The sequence below is a fragment of the Elephas maximus genome, chromosome 11 (genome assembly GCF_024166365.1).
Source record: "Elephas maximus indicus isolate mEleMax1 chromosome 11, mEleMax1 primary haplotype, whole genome shotgun sequence".
Classification (NCBI taxonomy): domain Eukaryota; kingdom Metazoa; phylum Chordata; class Mammalia; order Proboscidea; family Elephantidae; genus Elephas; species Elephas maximus.
This window is the reverse complement of record NC_064829.1, coordinates 54,770,588-54,790,648: the sequence shown is the minus strand read 5'-3', so window position 1 is coordinate 54,790,648 and position 20,061 is coordinate 54,770,588. Positions and strand designations below refer to the sequence as shown.

The following is a 20,061-nucleotide window of genomic DNA, read 5'->3' as shown; positions in this document are numbered from 1 at the left end:
CCTGCAATTTTGTTTCACCAACCACATTTTTTTCCTGGCTCTTAGCCTATTCCTACACCTCATTACCAGGAGAAGGATAGTGTCACCCCAGAAAGGAAGTAGAATATTAGAGAAAGGGATTGCTGACCAAGCATTTGCAAGTCATCTTTCAGAAGATAACCCTTTTAACCCAGATGTTCACGTGCACCACCCATATTAAGGTTTTGGGCTAAACCAAGATTTTGATGAGCGGATCTGGATGGAGCAGAAGATACTCTCCGGAACAGTTACAAGCAAAGGCAATGCTTTTAGTGCCCACTACGGCAAAATACCCAACATCACAAAATATTCTGTGGTTATCACAAAAATCTCGATATCACAAAGATTCGGTGGGAGAAGAAAGGTCTCTCCTCAATCCTATTGGGTAGGTATGGAAAGTATTCTTTTCATCGTCTCCAGGTGAGAAAATAGAAATCTCAATGTCATAAAATTAGTTCCTGGTAGAGGAAAACTTGAACCTAGTTTAGTCTGGAGTGACACTTCTGATTCTGCACCATTCTTTTTGGTAGGAGAGACAACCACTTTACTCAAACTTCCTGTTACAATTTTTAAGCAATTTATTCTAATTCACATACGGATTTCTTTTAGTGTGTGTGTTTGTGAAAAATTCAGATTGCCCTGAGTTTTCGACTCAGAAGGCTTTGGCAGGAGACGCTGTCCAGGTGGCCAGCCCAGGGGGAGGGGGCGGGGAATAGCTGTTCACTGTTGCTACCGCACCATGGTTTCGCAGCTCCAGTCCCGGAACCGACACTATCAGCCCGCTTCATGGCTGCGCCCCCGGACCGGGTGACGCCAACAGCATCTTGCACCCTGAATGGGGCTTGGAAACGGCTTCTCAGCAAGTTCCACTACCCACGTGGTTGCGCAGAGCAACCACAAGGTCGATTCAAAAGACGAAAATTAATGTGCAACGAATGCCTGGGCCGAAGATTGCAAAGGTCTAACCACGGATTTTTAGGTTTTAAATCCGAAAATAATATTAAAAGCCCAAAATAACCTACCAAAAAGGCAGATTCTTTTGGGAGGGGGGTGACAGCTAGGGGGCGGTGCTTCCGGGTCAGGTGGGCCGGCAGACTTGACCTTCCTCGTCGCTCGGCCATTTTGTCCCAGTCAGTCGGGAGGCTGCGCCTGTAGAGTTAGTGCCGGAGGAGAGTTGCAAAGATGCTGTCCGTGCGCGTTGCCGCGGCCCTGGCCCGCGCCCTTCCTCGGCGAGCCGGGCTGGTGAGCGACGGGACCGGCGGGAGGGAAGTGGCCCGCGAGGGCTGCAGCGAGCGGGTGGTGATGCGCTGGCTCGGGCGCTTTCTGCAAGGAGGGTGAGGGGCTATGGCGGGTGCCGCCATCTTGCCCCGGTGGCTGTCGCCCAAGTTGGGTGCGGCAGGGGGACCTCTTTTGCTCGCCACGCGTGCAGAAGGGCGTAGAGCTGTGGTGCAGGGGAGATAGTGACCTGGATGTTGCCCAGAGACGAGGTCGCGGGAGGATTGCGCTCTCCGACCGAGAGCTGCCCGAGAGGAGGTCTTGGCTGAAGGTCAGGACTTGGGCGCTAGATCCTACAGTCCTGCTCCGAAACCCCTAGACTTGTCCCCGCTGATTCTCCGGGACTCGCCCCGCTGAAGGTCAGCAGACCGTTGCCCTTTCCTGTCGAAGCGACTAAGGAGAGCCTGACATTGTATGAAGGTCAGCAGGCCCAGGTATTCACCTCTGTCTGGAGGTCGGTGCAGAGGAAAGGGATAAATGAAGGTGGTTTTTTGAATTCTGAAGTAGGCGACTTCTAAGTGCTGAATTCTGAAACGACTGCTTTGTAAAAACATGGTGCAGGTGCAGAGAATCAGTTCATGTGCCCGATATAGTGACAACAATGAAGCTGGTTTTTAGATTGTCTCAATCTGGCAGAAAGAAGATTGTGCCTTGTGGCACTTTGGCATGTTTAAAAGATTTAGACTTTGAGTTGCCCACCTGGTATTTTGAGGAATTGTTAGACAGTGATTGAGAACTCCACAAGTAAAACAAACTGTAATTGAAAAATGTCTGTAAAGGTCATTGCCTTTCCTTGTAACCTCTCCTTGATGTTAAGAACATAAAAATGCTTATATTGGAACAAAATACAAAAGCATAGAAATAAAAGATACATTTATATTTACATATTTTTTCATCTTAAAATTAATCTCAATCTGCAAGATTAAATTCACTGGCTGTTTTGCTACTCTGACACAGTTGTTGGTAGCATAGTGGTTTTCTGTAGAAGTCTTTTTAACAATTTTAATTTTTCCAACCTTGAGGCCTATTTTACTGGACGAGTTCTCAATCACTGTCTAATAGTTCCTCAGTTATCAGAATATCTCACTGATAATTTGATCAAACTAAGTCTGCATTTGATTAAGCTTGTCAGTTATATAAAGAATTTTCTTTAAAATTCAATTTTTTAAGAAATGTTTTTGCACTAGGTCTCCAGAAATGCTTTTGGGTCGTCCTTCATTGCTGCAAGGAACTTCCATGCTTCTAACACTTGTCTTCAGAAGACTGGTAAGTTTTTATTTCTGAGTCTGCAACCTTACTTATTTTTAAGTCTGCTTTGTTATTATATGAAGACAGATTACAACAGTTATGTAGGTGTTGCGGGTTTTTTTCACTTGTTTAGTGGCATCATATTATTAAGTAGTTATGATTTTAAATGTTGATAACATTTATATAGCATTGTCTGTACTAATGTAAAATGTAAGCGTATTTTCTAATTGCTTTTAGTTACTGGTGTTTATGAGCTCTGGTGGCACAGTGGTTAAAGAGTTTAGCTGCTAACCAAAAGATTGGCTGTTCGAACCTACCAGCCCCTCCTTGGAAACCTTATGGGGCAGTTCTACCTTAGGGTCACTGAGTGGGTATTGACCCGATGGCAGTGGGTTTGGCTTTTTGGTTAATTTATTTTCTCGTTTTTACTCACTTCAGAATCTCATATTCTTAACCTGTGATGTGCCATTTAACCCTGTCTTGATAAGTTCTTTTGTTTTAGTGAACATTATAGGTACTTTTTATGTTTTGGCTATTAATATGGCTTCTTTGTTCTGATAATGCCCTCTTGGTAAAAGCAGAAAGGACACACACCAGATAGTGGGTACCTTTTCTGATCTATGAAAGGTTTTTTTTCCTGTCCCCAAAAGCTTTAGAAAAAAGTAATTTTTACCCTTAGGTTTTTCAGAGGCAATAACTGCTAATCTGCATCTGACAGTCTAAATTTGCATGTTGCTGTGTGATAAGAGCAGTGCAGAGGTGAGTGTAGAAGGGTGCTGTAGGTTGGGGCATTGTTCTTGAGATGTGTGTTAGTGCTTTCTAAATCAATTTTTAAGTAAAAGTTAAAACTGTTGTCACCTGCTAAGATGAATATGAGTACGTTTTTGTCAAAAATTCAGGTTTCAACATAGATACAGATTCCTTAGAAATTAAACCAAACGAATAGGAAGTAGAGCATGTTTATTTTATGGGATCTGCTTAATTTTATTAGTTTCTTGTTTACATTCTGAATTTTTTTTCTCAATCATTTGGACTTGTTTTCATAGTGGTAGGTATCCAACCTTTTTTAATAGAATCTTGTTTTATTTTAGAATGTAATTTGATTCTTAGATTACAAAACCGTAGTTTTATGTTGTTGGGGAAAATAGGTTTTAAAAAGATCTTGGAGCTGGGTTATCTTTTAATGGAATTGTCCTCTCTCGATAGGCACTGCTGAGGTGTCCTCTATTCTTGAAGAGCGTATTCTTGGAGCTGATACTTCTGTTGACCTTGAAGAGACTGGGCGTGTCTTAAGTATTGGTGATGGCATCGCCCGAGTACATGGGCTGAGGAATGTTCAAGCAGAGGAAATGGTAGAGTTTTCTTCCGGACTAAAGGTAAATTATGAAATCAGATTTTGGGGGTTTTAAGATCAATGTGTTCGCATTTATTCTTTTAGTAATTTAAAGACTGTGTCATATTTTTAACCTTAAATCTTGGCTTGCTTTAGCTTTTTTTGTCATTGTTGTAGATTACGAAATGATTAAATTTAGGGGTCTTGGTTTTTTTTTTTTTTTGGTTAACCAGGTCTGTTACTCTGGGACTGATTTACGCAAAGTCATAGCCACTGACCCCAAAACATAAAATTGAGTAAATCTTCACCCAAATTGAAAGAGGTTCAAGTCTGTTCTTTGTAGCTATTAAGATCATCTTGTAACTCCTGGTGGAAAGTTGAAAGTCAATGACTTTGTTTTTCTAGTAAGAGTAGGCCTATTTTTCTTGAAAGGTGAGTTAGCGAAGTAGCTAATAGAAGCTCTCTGATGATAAAAACCCACCTGGCTTTTAGATTGAACCTAGTCTGCCAGTGGGATGAGAAATAAAAGTTACAGGATTTGTGGAGTCTCAGAGAAAGGCTAAGCATGATATCTGGATGTACTATCACTAAGTACATGGATAGAGGGAAAAATAGTTTCGATCCTCCAGGTAGTGTCCGCACAAAACCAAGCTCACTGCTGTCAAGTCGATTCCGACTCATGGCGTCCCCATAGGACAGAGTAGAGCTGCCTCATAGGATTTCCAAGGCTATAAATCTTACGGATGCAGACTGTCACATCTTTCTCCCGCAGAGTGGCTGGTGGGTTCAAACCTCCGACCTTCTGATTAGCAGCCACGTGTTTCAACCGCTATGCCACCAGGGCTTCTTGCCAGTATCCAGTATGAAAAAAGAACCACTTGAATGAAATAGCAGTTTGATGTGGAAGACTAGTTATAGCACCAAAAGTTTTATCGTTACCCATAAGGCCTTGGCCAAAAAATTAACCTCTCTCATCTTCATTGTCTACATCTTTGAAAGATGAGATTGAAGTAGATGAACTCCCAGTTCCCTTTTAGCTTTTAAGATCCAAGAGTCCGGGCCAGCGCTGTCCAATACGCTTTCTGCAGTGATTAGAATGTTTTGTATCTGTGCTGTTTTAATATGGTAGCTGTTATATGCCTGTGGCTTTTAAGTGCGTAAAGTGTGGCTAATGTGACTCAGGAACTGACTTTAATTTTTAAAATTTGACTTATTTTTAAATAATTTAAATTTAAATAGCTAAATATGAGTAGTGTTTGTTATATTGAGCAGTATAGGTTAGGGCTAAGTTTTTGCACCTGCAGCGATGTACTATGATATTCCTCTGAGTTTCATAACTTTTCGAACTCTGTATTCCTGGGATAGCCTTTTTACTTTCTACTAACCTAATGAGTACAAATTCCGACTGGATAATTTTATAGACTGTTCATGGAGCCTCCCATAGATAAAAAGATGTAAATCGATTCTGTCTTAAAATTGTTATTTGACCCTGATCACTTTATTTCATACAGATCACCCAGTTCAAAAGCTGTAGCCAAAGGAGATATAGTGGAAAAAAACTTAACCTATATAATTTGTTTGCATCTTTTAGTTCTTTGAGGATGTGATAATGGGCATGTTAGGCTTATTATAATCCTATAAGCCTTAAGATGATTCAAGGGAACATGTTACTCTTTAAGAAATCTTAACCAAAGAAAGCAGTTTGTTAGTTAGAAAAATACACAGAGTAAACTAGATGAAAGAGGCAATACTTTTTAATCTTTTTTTTTATAGCTATTTTCATACCATGTAGTGTTGGTATACAGGGAGGAGTGGCACTCAAGCTTCATTGGTGTCCAACTGTGTCTTGTATAGGGCATGTCTCTGAACTTGGAACCTGACAATGTTGGTGTTGTCGTGTTTGGGAATGATAAACTAATTAAGGAAGGAGATATCGTGAAGAGGACAGGAGCCATTGTGGACGTCCCAGTTGGTGAGGAACTGCTGGGTCGTGTAGTAGATGCGCTTGGCAATGCCATTGATGGAAAGGTAGGTAGAGAATTTATTCGATGCGGTCGTAGCTTCTAACAAACATCAAACCCAATTAATCTGTGGATTCCTTTCTTTGTTTTTCCCACAGGGTCCAATTGGTTCCAAGACCCGTAGGCGAGTTGGGCTGAAAGCCCCTGGAATCATTCCTCGAATCTCTGTACGTGAACCAATGCAAACTGGCATTAAGGCTGTGGATAGTTTGGTGCCGATTGGTCGTGGTCAGCGTGAACTGATTATTGGTGACCGACAGACTGGGTAAAGTCTCAATAGCATGTTAAAAGTTGTAGCTAAAATTTACTCTATGGAAAGATGACTTTTTAGGCATGGAATTGTGCTTTGGATATGGTAGGGAGAGTGAATGTGTTAAAAGGATTAAAACCAGTTGCTGGCCAGTCAGTTCTGACTCACGGTGACTCCATGGGCTTTTCAATGACTTGATTTTTTGGAAATAGATTGCCATGCCTTTCTTCTGAGGTGGACTTGAACTGACAAACTTGTTAGCAGCAGAGCACTTAACCAGTTGTACAGTTAATCCTTTTATGAGGTTAGTGGTAGTAGAATTTGGGTTGGGAAATATTTCATAGTATTTAATATCTTTTACATTTACTTTCTCATTTTAAAGCAAGACATCAATTGCTATTGACACAATCATTAACCAGAAACGCTTCAATGATGGAACTGATGAAAAGAAGAAGCTGTACTGTATCTACGTTGCTATTGGTCAGAAGAGATCCACTGTTGCCCAGTTGGTGAAGAGACTGACAGATGCAGGTATTGAGAACTTTAGTCCCATTGCTGTTATCTTAAGTTCTTGTGCTGCTAATTAAGACTGATTTTAATTACTCCCTGATGAACTGGATTTTCTGTAAATGTAAAAAAAAAAAAAATACAAAACAAGTTTGAAGATTTTGTCAGTTTCTTTAAAGTAGAAGCTCTTTGACTGTGGTTAATTCTTCGTGGTAAAGCTTTTTAGCACTTAGATAATTTTTATTATGGTAGCCTCTTAGTTAAAATCACAGTATTGATAATCTTGTAAAACTTCATTTTCTCCTCAGATGCCATGAAGTACACCATTGTGGTTTCAGCCACTGCTTCTGATGCGGCCCCACTTCAGTACCTGGCTCCCTATTCTGGCTGTTCTATGGGAGAGTATTTTAGGGATAATGGCAAGCACGCTTTGATCATCTATGATGACTTATCCAAACAGGTGAAAAAAAATGTATTTGTAGAATCTGTTTATATGTTTGCACTAAATTGGAAGCTTTTGTCTGATAGGTGAACTTCACAACCCTTTTCTCTACTGTAGGCTGTGGCTTACCGTCAGATGTCTCTGTTGCTCCGCCGACCTCCTGGCCGTGAGGCCTATCCTGGCGATGTGTTCTATCTACACTCCCGCCTGCTGGAGAGAGCAGCCAAAATGAATGACGCTTTTGGTGGTGGCTCCTTGACAGCTTTACCAGTCATAGAAACACAAGCTGGTGATGTGTCTGCCTATATTCCAACGAATGTCATTTCCATTACTGACGGACAGGTATCATTTTAGTGATTGAGGGCAATAGCTTTGGATGATTTCAGTGTTGTTTCAGATTAATGGTTATGAACTAATTTGTTAAACGCCCCCCCCCCCCCTTTTTTTAAACAGTGTTGTTTTTTTGGTGAAAGTTTACATAGCGAATTAGATTCCCTTTCAGCAATTTCTGTATATATTGTTCAGTGGCATTGCTTACGTTTTTCACAGTGTGTCAGCATTCTCATTTGTATTCTGATTGTTCCATTTCCATTAATCTAGGCACCCTGCCTCCCACATTCTCATCTTTGCTTTAGGATAACTTGCTGACCTTTCCAGTCTCACATAGATGATTATTTTTTTAAAGGAGCAGAGTACTCACGGGTGATATTTATTTCATGACCCAAGCTGTTAATTTAGCTGAAAGGTGACCTCTGGGAGTGGTTTCAGTTTAAAGGGTATCTCAGGGTGTTAGTCTTGGGGTTCCTCTAGTCTCAACCCATCAAGTAAGTCTGGCCTTTTTTGGGATTTTGAGTTTTGTCCTCATTTATCTCACATTCAATCCAGGACCATCTGTCGTATCTTTGGTCAGAACTGTTGGTGGTGATAGCTGGATACCATCTATTTCTTTTGGTCTCAGGGTAGATGAGGACATGGTTCATGGAGACTTTTATTAGGTTCATAGACTAGTTTCTTGAGTCTTTGGTTTCCTTCTTTCTCTTTTGCTCTGAACAAGTAGAGATCTCATCTTACTTTTTATTATAGAAAATTTCAAATACGTGTAAAAGGAGAAAGTAGTATAACAAAACTTCACACATCTTGCCCAATTATCAGTTCATAGCCTAATGTACTTCATTTTTGTTTTACTTACACCTATTCTCTGCCCTCACCTCCAAGATAATTTTGAAAGAAATTCTTGAGATCATATCTCTTCATGTGTATATATTTCAGTATAAGTGTTATTTTCTCTCATGCTGTGTATGTTTCCTAATCTCAGCAATAAGATACGTATGTCAATTTGGGTTGTGGAAGACTTGGAAGGCCCTTTAGTATAAGAGGAAACCTTGGTGGCTTAATGGTTAAGAGCTGCATCCACTAACCAAAAGGTCAGCAGTTCGAATCCACCAGGCGCTCCTTGGAAACCAAACGAGGCAGCTTTCCTCTGTCCTGTAGGGCCACTATGAGTCAGAATCGACTTGACAGCAACGGGTTTGGTTTTTAGTGTAAGACGACAATTAGTATTTTTTCTCAGAGGTTTTGGGCTTACTTTTTTTGCACAGTGGCTTAAATTTGAAAAAAGCTGATTTTTTTACTTCAGACTTTCTAGTGTGTGTATTCTTGTATTGTAGATCTTCTTGGAAACAGAATTGTTCTACAAAGGTATCCGTCCTGCCATTAATGTTGGCTTGTCTGTGTCCCGTGTCGGGTCTGCAGCGCAAACCAGGGCCATGAAGCAGGTAATTTTGCATCAGTTTGGCAGGGAGGGGATATCATTAGATTAAAATTTTAAAATATATGGGTTTTATTTGTAGAATATTTTGTACCCTTGAGGTAAGTTCCAGCTATTTCTGTATCCCAGGTGGCAGGTACCATGAAGCTGGAATTGGCACAGTACCGTGAGGTGGCTGCTTTTGCCCAGTTCGGTTCCGACCTTGATGCTGCCACTCAACAACTCCTGAGTCGTGGTGTGCGTCTGACGGAGTTGCTGAAGCAAGGACAGTATGGTGAGTTGTACTTTGTTTGGTTGTGCTCCTTCTGTATGTTAAGGTCTGGGAATACCACAGAGTTCCCTGTAAGCCATGATACACGCTGTTAATCTTTCATTAAAGGTGTTACTTTTTGAATGCCAATGATTGCTATTTTACTCAAAGTACATTCCTTATCACCATTTGAATGTAAAGTCTGTGAACTTAATAACCAGGAAAAATGATTAAGTATATTGAACAACTTCCTTTCAGAATTAAGACCTATATTCCCTCCCTACCCCCAGCTATATGACTAAGGAATTTGGCAGAATTAAAAGGATTTTAGTGTGTTTGTTTCGTCATAAAATGTTAGCAAATTATTTATACCCCAAACAATATAAGCACTGCCAGATTATAAAGAGTACTTACTGGGATATGCCCAAAGATTACGCATCAAGGCTTCAGATACACAGAAAAACTGTTTCGTGGGAGGGAGTGTTACTGTAGAGTTTTGGGTTGCTCAGAAGGTGAGAGTAGGTGATGGTAGGGCCATGTTAGTAGTTGGAAGAGAAGGGAAATTCCTCTGACAGTGGTACAGTGGCACTTATTTGAGCAAGTCACTTGACATTCTTTTTTTTTTCAGCTCCCATGGCTATTGAGGAACAAGTGGCTGTCATCTATGCTGGTGTAAGGGGGTACCTTGATAAACTAGAGCCCAGCAAGATCACAAAGTTTGAGAATGCTTTCTTGTCTCATGTCATCAGCCAGCACCAGGCCCTGTTGGGCACTATCAGGTATAAACACAATTGACACATGCTTTTTTTTTTTTTCAATTGTGCATTAGGTAAAAGTTTACAGCTTGTTAATTTCTCATACAAAAATTTATGCACATATTATGTGACCCTAGTTGCAGTCCCTATAATGTGACAGCACACTCCCCCTTTCCATCCAGGTTTCCTGTGTCCATCCAACTCGCTCTTGTTCCTTCCTGTCTTCTCATTCTGTCTCCTTACAGGAGCCACCCATTTGGTCTTATGTACCTGCTTGAACTAAGAAGCACACTCTGCATGAATATTTTATGTTTTATAGTCCAGTCTAATTTTAGAAGAGTGGGCTTGACATACTCTTTTTGTAAACAGTTAAAAAGTTTTAAGTCTTGTTAAAATTCTTTTGAACAGTAAGGTTAGGGTATTTAGTTGGGCTAGTCATTGAATTTTTTCCAGGTCAGAACTAACAATCTGTGTTCATTTCTATCTAGGACTGATGGAAAGATATCAGAACAGTCAGATGCAAAGCTGAAAGAGATTGTAACAAACTTCTTGGCTGGATTTGAAGCTTAAACTCCTGTGGATTCATATCAGATACTAGTTTGGTTTTGTCATTGTTGCTTCTCGTAATCAGTTTTATTTGTAAAAGGATTATCCGTGTCCTTGATGTACAGAAATCACGTTAAAAATAAAGGTTCCATATGGCTTGGTGGTTTTCTGTGGTTAGCGTGATTCTTCAAAAGAACTAACGTTACTTTGAGAAATGGATAATCGTGCTTCTTAGCTTATTTTTCTTGAATATTGGTGTGATCGACAAGACTAGATAATTCAAGGCCAAGATCTTTACAAGACGCTGGAGTTTAAAAAAAAAAAAAATTGTTGTTGGGAATACGTATATGTAGCAGAACATACTCAACAATTTCTACATGTACAATTCAATGACACCGATTACATTCTTTGAGTTGTGTGACCATTCTCACCCTCTTATTCCAAGTTGTTCCTCCCCATTAACATAAACTAACCACCCCCTTATCTAACCTTTCAAGTTGCTAATGTCAATTTGATCCCATATAGATCTTAAAAGAGCACAATGCTCAAGGCTGACATTCTTTGCTAGTTAAGCTAAACTATTTGGAAGACAGACCCTACAGCGCTTAACGATTGGTTAAAGAGACGTTCAGAAACTGGAATACTGGATGTATGTGGCAAAGTTCACATTTGATAATATTGAGCCTGGTTGTTTTCCTGCCCAGAAGACTTAACCTGTGTAAAGGAGTCCTGTAGGCAAGAAAAATTCTCAAGAAAATTGCCAGGTGAAGCGTGAAAAATTAGAAAAACTGAGAATGGATAGAATTATGAAAACAACATCTCATATTTGTGTAGTTTCACTTCAACCTTTCCTAAACAGTTTTAAACTATAAATTGATCAGTATTAATGGTTAGTGTGTGAAATCACAAAGATAACTTTTCTACCAAGAGTTTTAAAAGCTTATCTTCGTGATCTGAGAGTTTAATCCATCTGAAGTTTGTGTGTGTGTGTGTGTGTGTGTGTGTAGAGGTCAGAAATCCATTTTCCATATGCCTATCCAATTTTTGAGCTCCATTTCACACCCGGCCATAATTGCTTTTTCCTCACTTGCCATGACACCCCTATCATTGAAGTTTCGCCCATGTCTGAGCCTCCTCGCTCTAGTCTGTCCATTTTTAAATTGTTTTAGTTAATACATGTACATAATAGTATGAAGATTTAGGAAGTCTGACAAGGCTGTTCATGTATAACTGCAACCCCTTGGGTATCCCCAACTTCTTCCTATTCTCCGAAACGACCCATGGCCCTTTGTTGTGTCATTTACCTCCTTATTACTGTTGCTGTTGTGCTACTTAAATTTTAGGTGATATACAATCTCAATTTGACCAACTGAATGATGAGAACCTCTCGTGTGCACATACTAAACACCATGCCATAAACACAGTTCTCTATTAACCCATTGTCCTGGTACGAACAGATTAGGATTTGGGGTAAAGCTAGTCACGATTGTAATTTCCTAGACCTTAAATGCTGTTTTCAGCAAAGCTATGTGGTATCACTAATTCGACCCCAATCTCTTAAAGTTGTCTGAATGTTCAAACATATCAGGCATGCTATCAATGGCATTTTGAAGATGTTTCTCAGAGCCATCTGGGCTCGTTGCTCTCCTGGTGGGCAGGTATACTCTACCGTGCTGGAGCACTAATGTTATAATTGAAGGCCAAAGCTGTTTGAATTACTGATCCCTTATGTCTGGAAAGACTCCAAGAGAGAGAAAAACATTTTCACAGGAAAATACTTTTGTATACCCTAACCAGAAAGACATAATATTCGGGAATTGGTCAGGACAAAATCCTGAATTTTCAAAAATTTTTACCATGCGTTTGAATAATTCCTCACCTCTTTTGTCTTAATTGTTTATTCAGATCAACCCCTGTGTTTAATAATCAAACGGTGTTATTAAGGTGTATATGTAAGGAGAAACAAGGGAAGTAGAGTCAGGCTTTCAGTCCCTTGTTGCAAACTGCAACTAATCTGGACGGCAGAACACAAGTCGGCAGTGAGGCATCTCTGAGGGGGGTCTCCAGTCCAGTCTCAGGAGTGGTCACCCCCCCCTCCCTATTTGCAGCTTTGGACAGGAGTCAAGAATGCAATGAGTCTATCAGAATATAGAGCCATCCACAGCTCTTCTAGGCACCCCCATGACAGAACAAATTCGTTCCCTTCGGCATCTTTAGGTGACCCATATGGTCCAGCCAGCTACACATGATGTTTTCATAGTTTATGGCCCCACAGAGGAGCATCTTAGACCTGCAGTCATCCCGGGGTCTGAGTTCAAGTTCTGTTCATTGAGCCTTTGCTTGCCTTCAGTTTGATACGGCTGGTGCTGTTCTCCAAAACCGTAGCAGTGTCAGGTTTCAGCTTAAAGTCAGGTCCTGGCAATAAGCATCTGTAAATTCAAGATTCCAGGAAAGCCAATGACTTTTTTCTGCAGTAGCAAAGCTGAAACTCTGCAGGGCCAGCCAGCTGTGTTCCAAGTCCAAGTGATAAGCAAGGCTTTCTTAGGCCTTTTTACCTTGTCAGTCTGAGTCCTAATTGAACCACTCAAAAATATGCACATCAGCCTGGAAAACCATCAGTCTCTAAGAATCAGACACCTGATTTTATCAGAGCTCATTTTGTTTTCCATTAGCAAGCGAGCTACTCTGGACAGCTACTTTGTACAACTCCAGAAGTGTATTTCAGTCTGGAGGTTGCTTCTCTTTTCGTGTTGGCTCTCCACCCTGCCCCTGAGAGGTTCCCACAGGCAAAAATCATAGTAAAAACATTCGTTACAGAGACTTGTTCTGTTTAAAATTTAAATTTAAACTCAGAGTTTAAATTTCAACCGGCCACTGGCAGCAAAAGCAAGGAAAGCTATGTGCCACTAAACTTTTTTTTTTATGAAGCATAATAAATTTTATTTTTAAGAAATGGAAAAATGTCCCTGAACAGTTAGATGTACCTTTTAGTAGTAGTCACTAGTAAACAAGCAATTTTATGTCTTATATGGCTGTATTAAATGATTTTTAAGTTTAAAAGATGATAAATTGCCACCATTTTTAACGCTGGCATTCAAAAGGGAAGACAACTGAAAACAAACAAATGAGATACAAAATGATTTGCCAGAGGCAAACACAGTAGCTTATGAACGTAGATTCCAGTTGTAATTATGGTCACTACGTTCTATTTTTAATCTCCCTCCCCCCCTCAATATTACACACCCTACCCCTATGCTCCACAAATGCACATATTTCCGTAACTGGAAAACAAATTTTGCATATCTCAATTTAGAATATGATTTTTACAAGTTAATCCTATTATCATAAAGCAAGAAGCTATTAATAGTAAAAGTTTTTTATTTGCTAAATTTAAACATTTAAAGGAAAATTATTACGATGACATTGAAATACTTTTATTGGCTTTTTAAAAGGCAATTGCAAATGAGAATAACTTGTTCAGAGAATTAATTTTCGAAAATGTCCTTAAATGAAATAAATGTAATATCTAATACAATCTCTTTCTGCAAGAATCTCTAAGATGGGCTATGCTGAAAACTAAGCTCCTCATCTGAGAATCCCCAGAAGTGGTATACCCTTAAAAAAAAAAACAAACTTTTTTTCCTTATAAAGTACATTTGGTACACTCACATTTTCTTAAAATGTGTTCTAAAACAATCTGTATTTTTAACACCCAAATTTTGTGTATATATTGAGTTTCATTTAATTGAAAATTAATGAAAAGGTATCTAGATACAATTTCTAAGAAAACAATGGAGACGTTTAACTCATGGTTATTTGCAGAACAAATTTTGCTGAATAATGTAAAAATCATGGTCAAAATCTGACAAAAGCTTTCTAATAATCGGCACTCTAGATTTCAATAAACTTTATATATAACAAAGGATGTTTTCTATGCAGAGTTACTAGATAAACCTAAGAGCCAGAAACTAAAGCATTGGACTTGGTTAATAGTTTCATATTTATTATACTAAATGTCAGGTTAGAAGTCAATGGCACTAACAAGCTGAAGACTATTATTCAACTCTTTCAATTACATCAAACACTGATTAACCAAATGTGACTGGATTTTACTGTTATGGACTTTATCGTTATTTCAAGTATACGCAAATCTTTTAAATGAATACATATGCCAATGTGCAAAACAAATGAAATATAAATATTTAAGAGAATGAACAGAAATAGCTTTTAAGCATAAGCCACTCTGCTGTGACCCCAGTAATCCCCAGCATGTTTTCTCCTTTTTCAAAATGTGTGACTGACAGCTTGACATAACTAAGGCCATGTTGAATCCACAAGTTTTTCTCCTTCCTCTGCCTACCTCCTCCTTCACATACCTCAGTTAATGACTTTGTTTTGACCTAATGTTAATGACTTTGTTTTAATCTGACGCAGATAACTTTGTTTTGTTCTGACAACCTGTGATTTACCCCCCCAAAACCAGAATCCAGATGTTTGATATGTATATCTTTAGCTTGATAAAAGATGTCTGGCATGTGTCTCTTTAGTCTGATAAAGAGTCTTTTGTCACTATCTTGTAATGCATAACTCCTCTGGCCATGCTGTCTGCTGACTACAAAGACACTTCTAACCCTTGTAAGATTCTATATAAGCTCTAATGTAAAATTGCTCTTTGGGACTCCACAGAGACAGCCTGTGTTGCTGCTTAGTCCCCGGTGAGGTATACATCTCCCTAATAAACTGTCTCACTCTTTCTGACTTGGAGTATGTTTTGTTGGCTCAACTGCTCCAGGGCACGGACCCTAATTGGGTAACACTGCCATTCGATTTTGAAGCTGTATCTTTTCACTAATTTTTCTTCTGTTATGAGTAGTCTTGTATCCTATTAAAATTATAGGCTTACGGATCATCTGGAAATTTCACATTGGTATAGGAAACCCTGGCGGTGTAGTGGTTCGGTGCTATGGCTGCTAACCAAAGGGTTGGCAGTTCGAATCCGCCAGGTGCTCCTTGGAAACTCTATGGGGCAGTTCTACTCTGTCCTATAGTGTCACTATGAGTCGGAATAGACTCGATGACACTGGGTTTGGTTTGTTTTTTTTGGTTTATAGGAAAGGAATGTCTGGTCAATGCAGTCTTTATAAGAAGAAGAAATACCTTGTTCTGTGAGCAGCTGCCATACTTTCAGACATGTTTCTTCTCACTTTTAGATAATTGAACAAATCCTCTGAAGAAAAGGAGTAGGCCAAGTACAAGAAATATCCACCAAAGCCAGTACTGCCCATTGAAACATCCAGTAAAATAATCAGAAAACCTGACAATAAGGATCCATTTGATCAATAAAAGGCCAAATCCACAGACAGCACCATACCTTCTAGCTACGGTATTGGTTATACAGAAGGATAAACAAAATCTAAGCCAGTTGAAAATAAATGCCATGAAAAACACCAGCATGAAGATGCCATCATTACCCACTCTAAGCTGATTGGCATCCCCGAAGCCACCTCTTGGTGAACGTTCTTCCTCCCGAATTCTTCGAGGTATTTCTGCTGCCGCAGCTGCCATTGCAGCAGCTTTGGCTTTCTCAGCTTTGTCCTCTGTAGGAAGAGAGGTAGCAACACTGTAGGCAGGTGGAACAGGATAAAAGTCACTATAAGCTTCTGTATGTGAAGTAGGTACTTCTACAGTAACAGCACCATAAGGTGGAGAAGAGTCAGTTTCAAGTACTGGTGTTGAAGGAGCAGTCTGTACGGTCTGTAGGGTTGGGTTTGAAGTTGATGGTTGCTCTGTAGCAGATGATTCCGAATTACCCTCTTCATTGTGAAGCACCTAGTAGCTTCAAGTGCCCAGCTGGCGGAGATCATCTTGCCCGACTTGGAATCCAGCTTCCGCGCAGGTGAGTTCCTTCGGAGCTCAGCACCCCCACTAAATTTTTTTTTTTTTTTTGGGCAGCTTTCCAGATCCACGTAATCCCTCTAGCATTTATGAAATGACAAACATATAACATTTTACATCAATTTTTATCATACATCCAGAAGTACAGTGAAACCTGTGAGAGCCAGAACTCAGCAGGACTGCCTTGTTTTTCCTGGTGTTGCAAGTTTTCTGCCTTCGACAGAGTGCAGTCTTAACCACTTTTCTATCGCTCTTTATTAGTGGAAAATATTGGAGTTTTCCTTCTCTGACAATCCAGTTTCCAACTTACCCAGTCTCTGGCTCTCACAGGTTTTACTGTTAGACCCACAAAATGCGAAGCCATTTTTTTAGAAGTCTTCTTTTTGTTCCTCATTGCAAATTTACTCGAACCCCTTGCAGAAAATTCAGCCTTTACAGGGTTGACATTACAGCTGTTGGCAATGCTCCTTGCTGGAAAGCAAGGGAGGCGGGCATATGAGGGACATGCCTGCACAGCATCAACTAGGTTCAAAAAATGCTGGAGTGGTTGTTTCATTTGTCTTTTTTCTCTGATTTATATAAACCGTCGCTTCAGCCATGGGAACTGATTTAACCTTTTTTCTTCCACATGGGGGAGACAGCAACACAAACTTTGAACATTTTTGGCCCATCCAAAGCTCACCTTTTGGCAAGCTTAGGCCCTTTCTCTGCTCGCCTAGAGGAGAGAACAAAAACCAAAGGCATCACCTTGGAGGAGTCTTTTTCCCCTCCATTTAGCCACAGGGAAACCCTGGTGGCGTAGTGGTCAAGAGGTACGGCTGCTAGTCAAAAGATCAGCAGTTTGAATCCATCGGGTGCTCTTGGAAGCCTCATGGGGCAGTTCTGCCCTGTCCTATAGGGTCACTATGAGTCGGAATTGACTCGACACAACAGGTTTGGTTTTTTGGTTTTTTTAACCAAAGAGATCCCGAGAGCCAATTCTCCTGGGGCTGGAACTATCATTTTTACCTTTTACAACACAGTAGTTCAGTAGCTGTTTCATACCTCAGTAGATACATCATCCCTAGTCCCTTCAACCTTCCTTTCTCCCAAACAATGCTTTTGCCAATTTTCAGTGAGTGAGTCAAACCCACTGCTGTTGAGTCAATTCCAACTTACAGCAACCCCATAGGACAGAATAGAACTGCCCCACAGGGTTTCCAAGGCTGTAATCTTCACGGAAGCAGACTGCCACAGCTTTCTCCTGGAGCAGCTGGTGGTTTCCAACTGCCAACCTCTTGGTTAGCAGCCGAGCGCTTAGTCATCGTGCCATCGGGGCCCCTTTCAGTGAGTCAAGGTCCATCTCTAGTCAATTTTGTGTATGATATCAGTTAAAGTGTTTAAGTTCACTTTTTTCTTTCACATGGATACCCAATTCAGCCAATGTGATTTACTAAAAAGGCTACCCTTTCTCTACTAAACTGCAGGGGCACCTGTCTTATAAACCAATACCACCCTCTCTTAATAACTGTAGTTTTATAGTCATTCTTGATATCTAGAGGTTTTCAGTTCTCAGCTTTGCTTTTCTTCAAGATTGCTTTGATTATTTTAAATTCTTTGTATTTACAAATAAATTTTAGAATCAGCTGGTCAATTCCCACATAAAAACCTACTAGGGTTTTAACTGGAACTGCCTTGGATCTATTTGGAAATACTTGACTTTGTAAAACCAATTTGTCTTCTAATCTATCACTATAGTATAGACCCTTGTTTAATTAGGGCTTCTTTGTTTTCTTTCATCATGTTTTATAGTTTTCTGCTCTCTGCTGCTTCCACACCATGGTCTCAGCTTTGCTAGGTTCTGTCCCTGGGTTCTTGCCTCACTTAAGCCTACCTGGCCAGCCCTCCTACCAGGTTTGCTCCTGCTCCCTTGAAGGGAAGGATCGGATTATGGAAACTGAAATAAAAATTGGTTCTGTTGTTGATGATCAGCTGGGAGAGAATTCATTGAATTCCCTGGCTATCTCTATCACTGTTCAATCTGTGAGATTACAAGAGAAATTTCCTTCTCTTGAGGTGCTTTCCTAAGTGGCAGGGCTGGTTCAGTGTAGCAGGATCTTCCTGCCCAAAGCCAAACCTGACACCCATTGGAAGTGTTAATGCTGTCATGGGTGTACTGGTTAATTTATGTGTCAACTTGGCTAGGCTACTGTACCCAGTTTTTGGTCAAACACTAGATGTTTCTGTGAAGGTATGTTGTAGATGTAATTAACATTTACAATCAGTTGACTCTAAATAAAGGAGATTACCCTCAGTGATGTGGGTGGGCCTCATCTAATCAGTTGAAAGCCTTAAGAACAGGAACTGAGGCTTCTCAGAGAGAAGGATTCTGCCTCAAGGCTGTAATATAGATACCCTGCTGGAGTTTCCAGCCTGTCTGGCTTGTAAACTTGGACTTGCCAGCCCTCATAATCGTATGAGCCAATTCCTTAAAATAAACCTCTCTCTCTGTCCACGTGTATATATATACATATAATGTTCTGGGTTATGTGTATCCTATTGGTTCTGTAGCCCCAGCCAACAGCTTGACTACAACTTCATGAGACACCCCAAGCCAGAATCACACAGCTCATGAGGTCAACCTTCAGAAACTGTATGAGATAATAAATGCTTGTTGTTTTCAGCTGGTAAATTTTGAAGTAATCTATTTCACAGCAATAGATAACTAATACAAGCTCGGTGGGATAATTTCTTTCTTTTTGAAGGCAGCTTAGGCTAGTAATGAGGGGATAGATAGGAAAGCTCCAAGGTTCTTACAATGATTGAAAAAGAACACACGTCTGTGTTTCATTCATCTGTGTATGGGGAAGAACGCAATGGAAGGAAATGCAAGAGAAAGCAACGGAAAAAAACCCACAAAGGACATTAACAAATATAGCTGCACAAACATGAAAACTGGGTCAAAAAAACTAATTAAATGAAAATTCACTTAATTCAATTAAGCCATGGCTAGGCCATGAGAATACAGGACAAAACATTTTTGCAACAAAGATGATAAAATGGTTTGAAAGACAACAAGACTTCTATAGAAAAATAGGCAAAGGACAGAGACAATTTCCAAAAGAGGGCACAGCCTGACAAACAAACATATGAGAAACCTGATCCAGTAGCAATCAGAGATACAAGTTAAAACCATAATAAGATACTTCCACTGATCACATTAAGAAGGATTATGACTGTTGCTATACAATGCTTTGAAAAGGCAGGGACAAGGGCATCCTGGTACTCTGCTGAGAACATAGCTGATACCACTTTTCTGAAAAACAACCTGGCAAGATATTTCAAGAGCCTTAAAAATGTTTATATTCTCAGGGACCATGGTCTCGGGGAACATCTAGCTCAATTGGCCTAACCTAGTTTATAAAGAAAATGTTCTTTATTCTACTTTGGTGAGTACCATGTGGGGTCTTAAAAACTTGTGAGTGGCCATCTAGGAACTCCACTGGTCTCACTGCTTTGGGAGCAAGGAAGAATGAAGAAAATCTAAAGACACAAGGGAAAGATTAGTCCAAAGGACTAATGGAGCACATCTACCATGGCCTCCACCAGACTGAGTCCAGAACAACTAGATGGTGCCTGGCTACCACCACTGACTACTCTGACAGGGATCACAATAGAGGGCCTCAGACAGAGCTGGAGAAAAATGTAGAACAAAATTCTAACTCAAAAAGAAAGACCAGACTTGTTGGCCTGACAGAGACTGGAGAAATCCTG

General features: G+C 40.1%; 1 protein-coding gene and 1 pseudogene across 1 annotated transcript; one reads left to right on the top strand and one right to left on the bottom strand.

Annotated features, from left to right (window-relative positions):
* Positions 1-1,126: 1,126 nt before the first annotated feature.
* Positions 1,127-10,578, top strand: ATP5F1A (ATP synthase F1 subunit alpha). The gene is made up of 12 exons (XM_049901309.1): positions 1,127-1,260; positions 2,481-2,559; positions 3,748-3,917; positions 5,729-5,902; positions 5,994-6,160; positions 6,528-6,676; positions 6,961-7,112; positions 7,212-7,436; positions 8,762-8,869; positions 8,992-9,136; positions 9,741-9,891; positions 10,356-10,578. The coding sequence occupies exons 1-12, from the start codon at positions 1,201-1,203 to the stop codon at positions 10,435-10,437; spliced, it is 1,662 nt and encodes a 553-aa protein (XP_049757266.1). The 5' UTR covers positions 1,127-1,200; the 3' UTR covers positions 10,438-10,578.
* Positions 10,579-15,551: 4,973 nt separating this feature from the next.
* Positions 15,552-16,672, bottom strand: LOC126085748 (NEDD4 family-interacting protein 2-like; annotated as a pseudogene).
* Positions 16,673-20,061: the final 3,389 nt, after the last annotated feature.

Bases quoted from the DNA above. Each gene is read 5' to 3' on its own strand.
- ATP5F1A (XM_049901309.1), top strand. From the start codon at position 1,201: ATGCTGTCCGTGCGCGTTGCCGCGGCCCTGGCCCGCGCCCTTCCTCGG. The intron at 5,903-5,993 runs GTAGGTAGAGAA...TTTTTCCCACAG, and splicing joins GCAATGCCATTGATGGAAAG to GGTCCAATTGGTTCCAAGAC. The intron at 7,437-8,761 runs GTATCATTTTAG...CTTGTATTGTAG, and splicing joins TTTCCATTACTGACGGACAG to ATCTTCTTGGAAACAGAATT.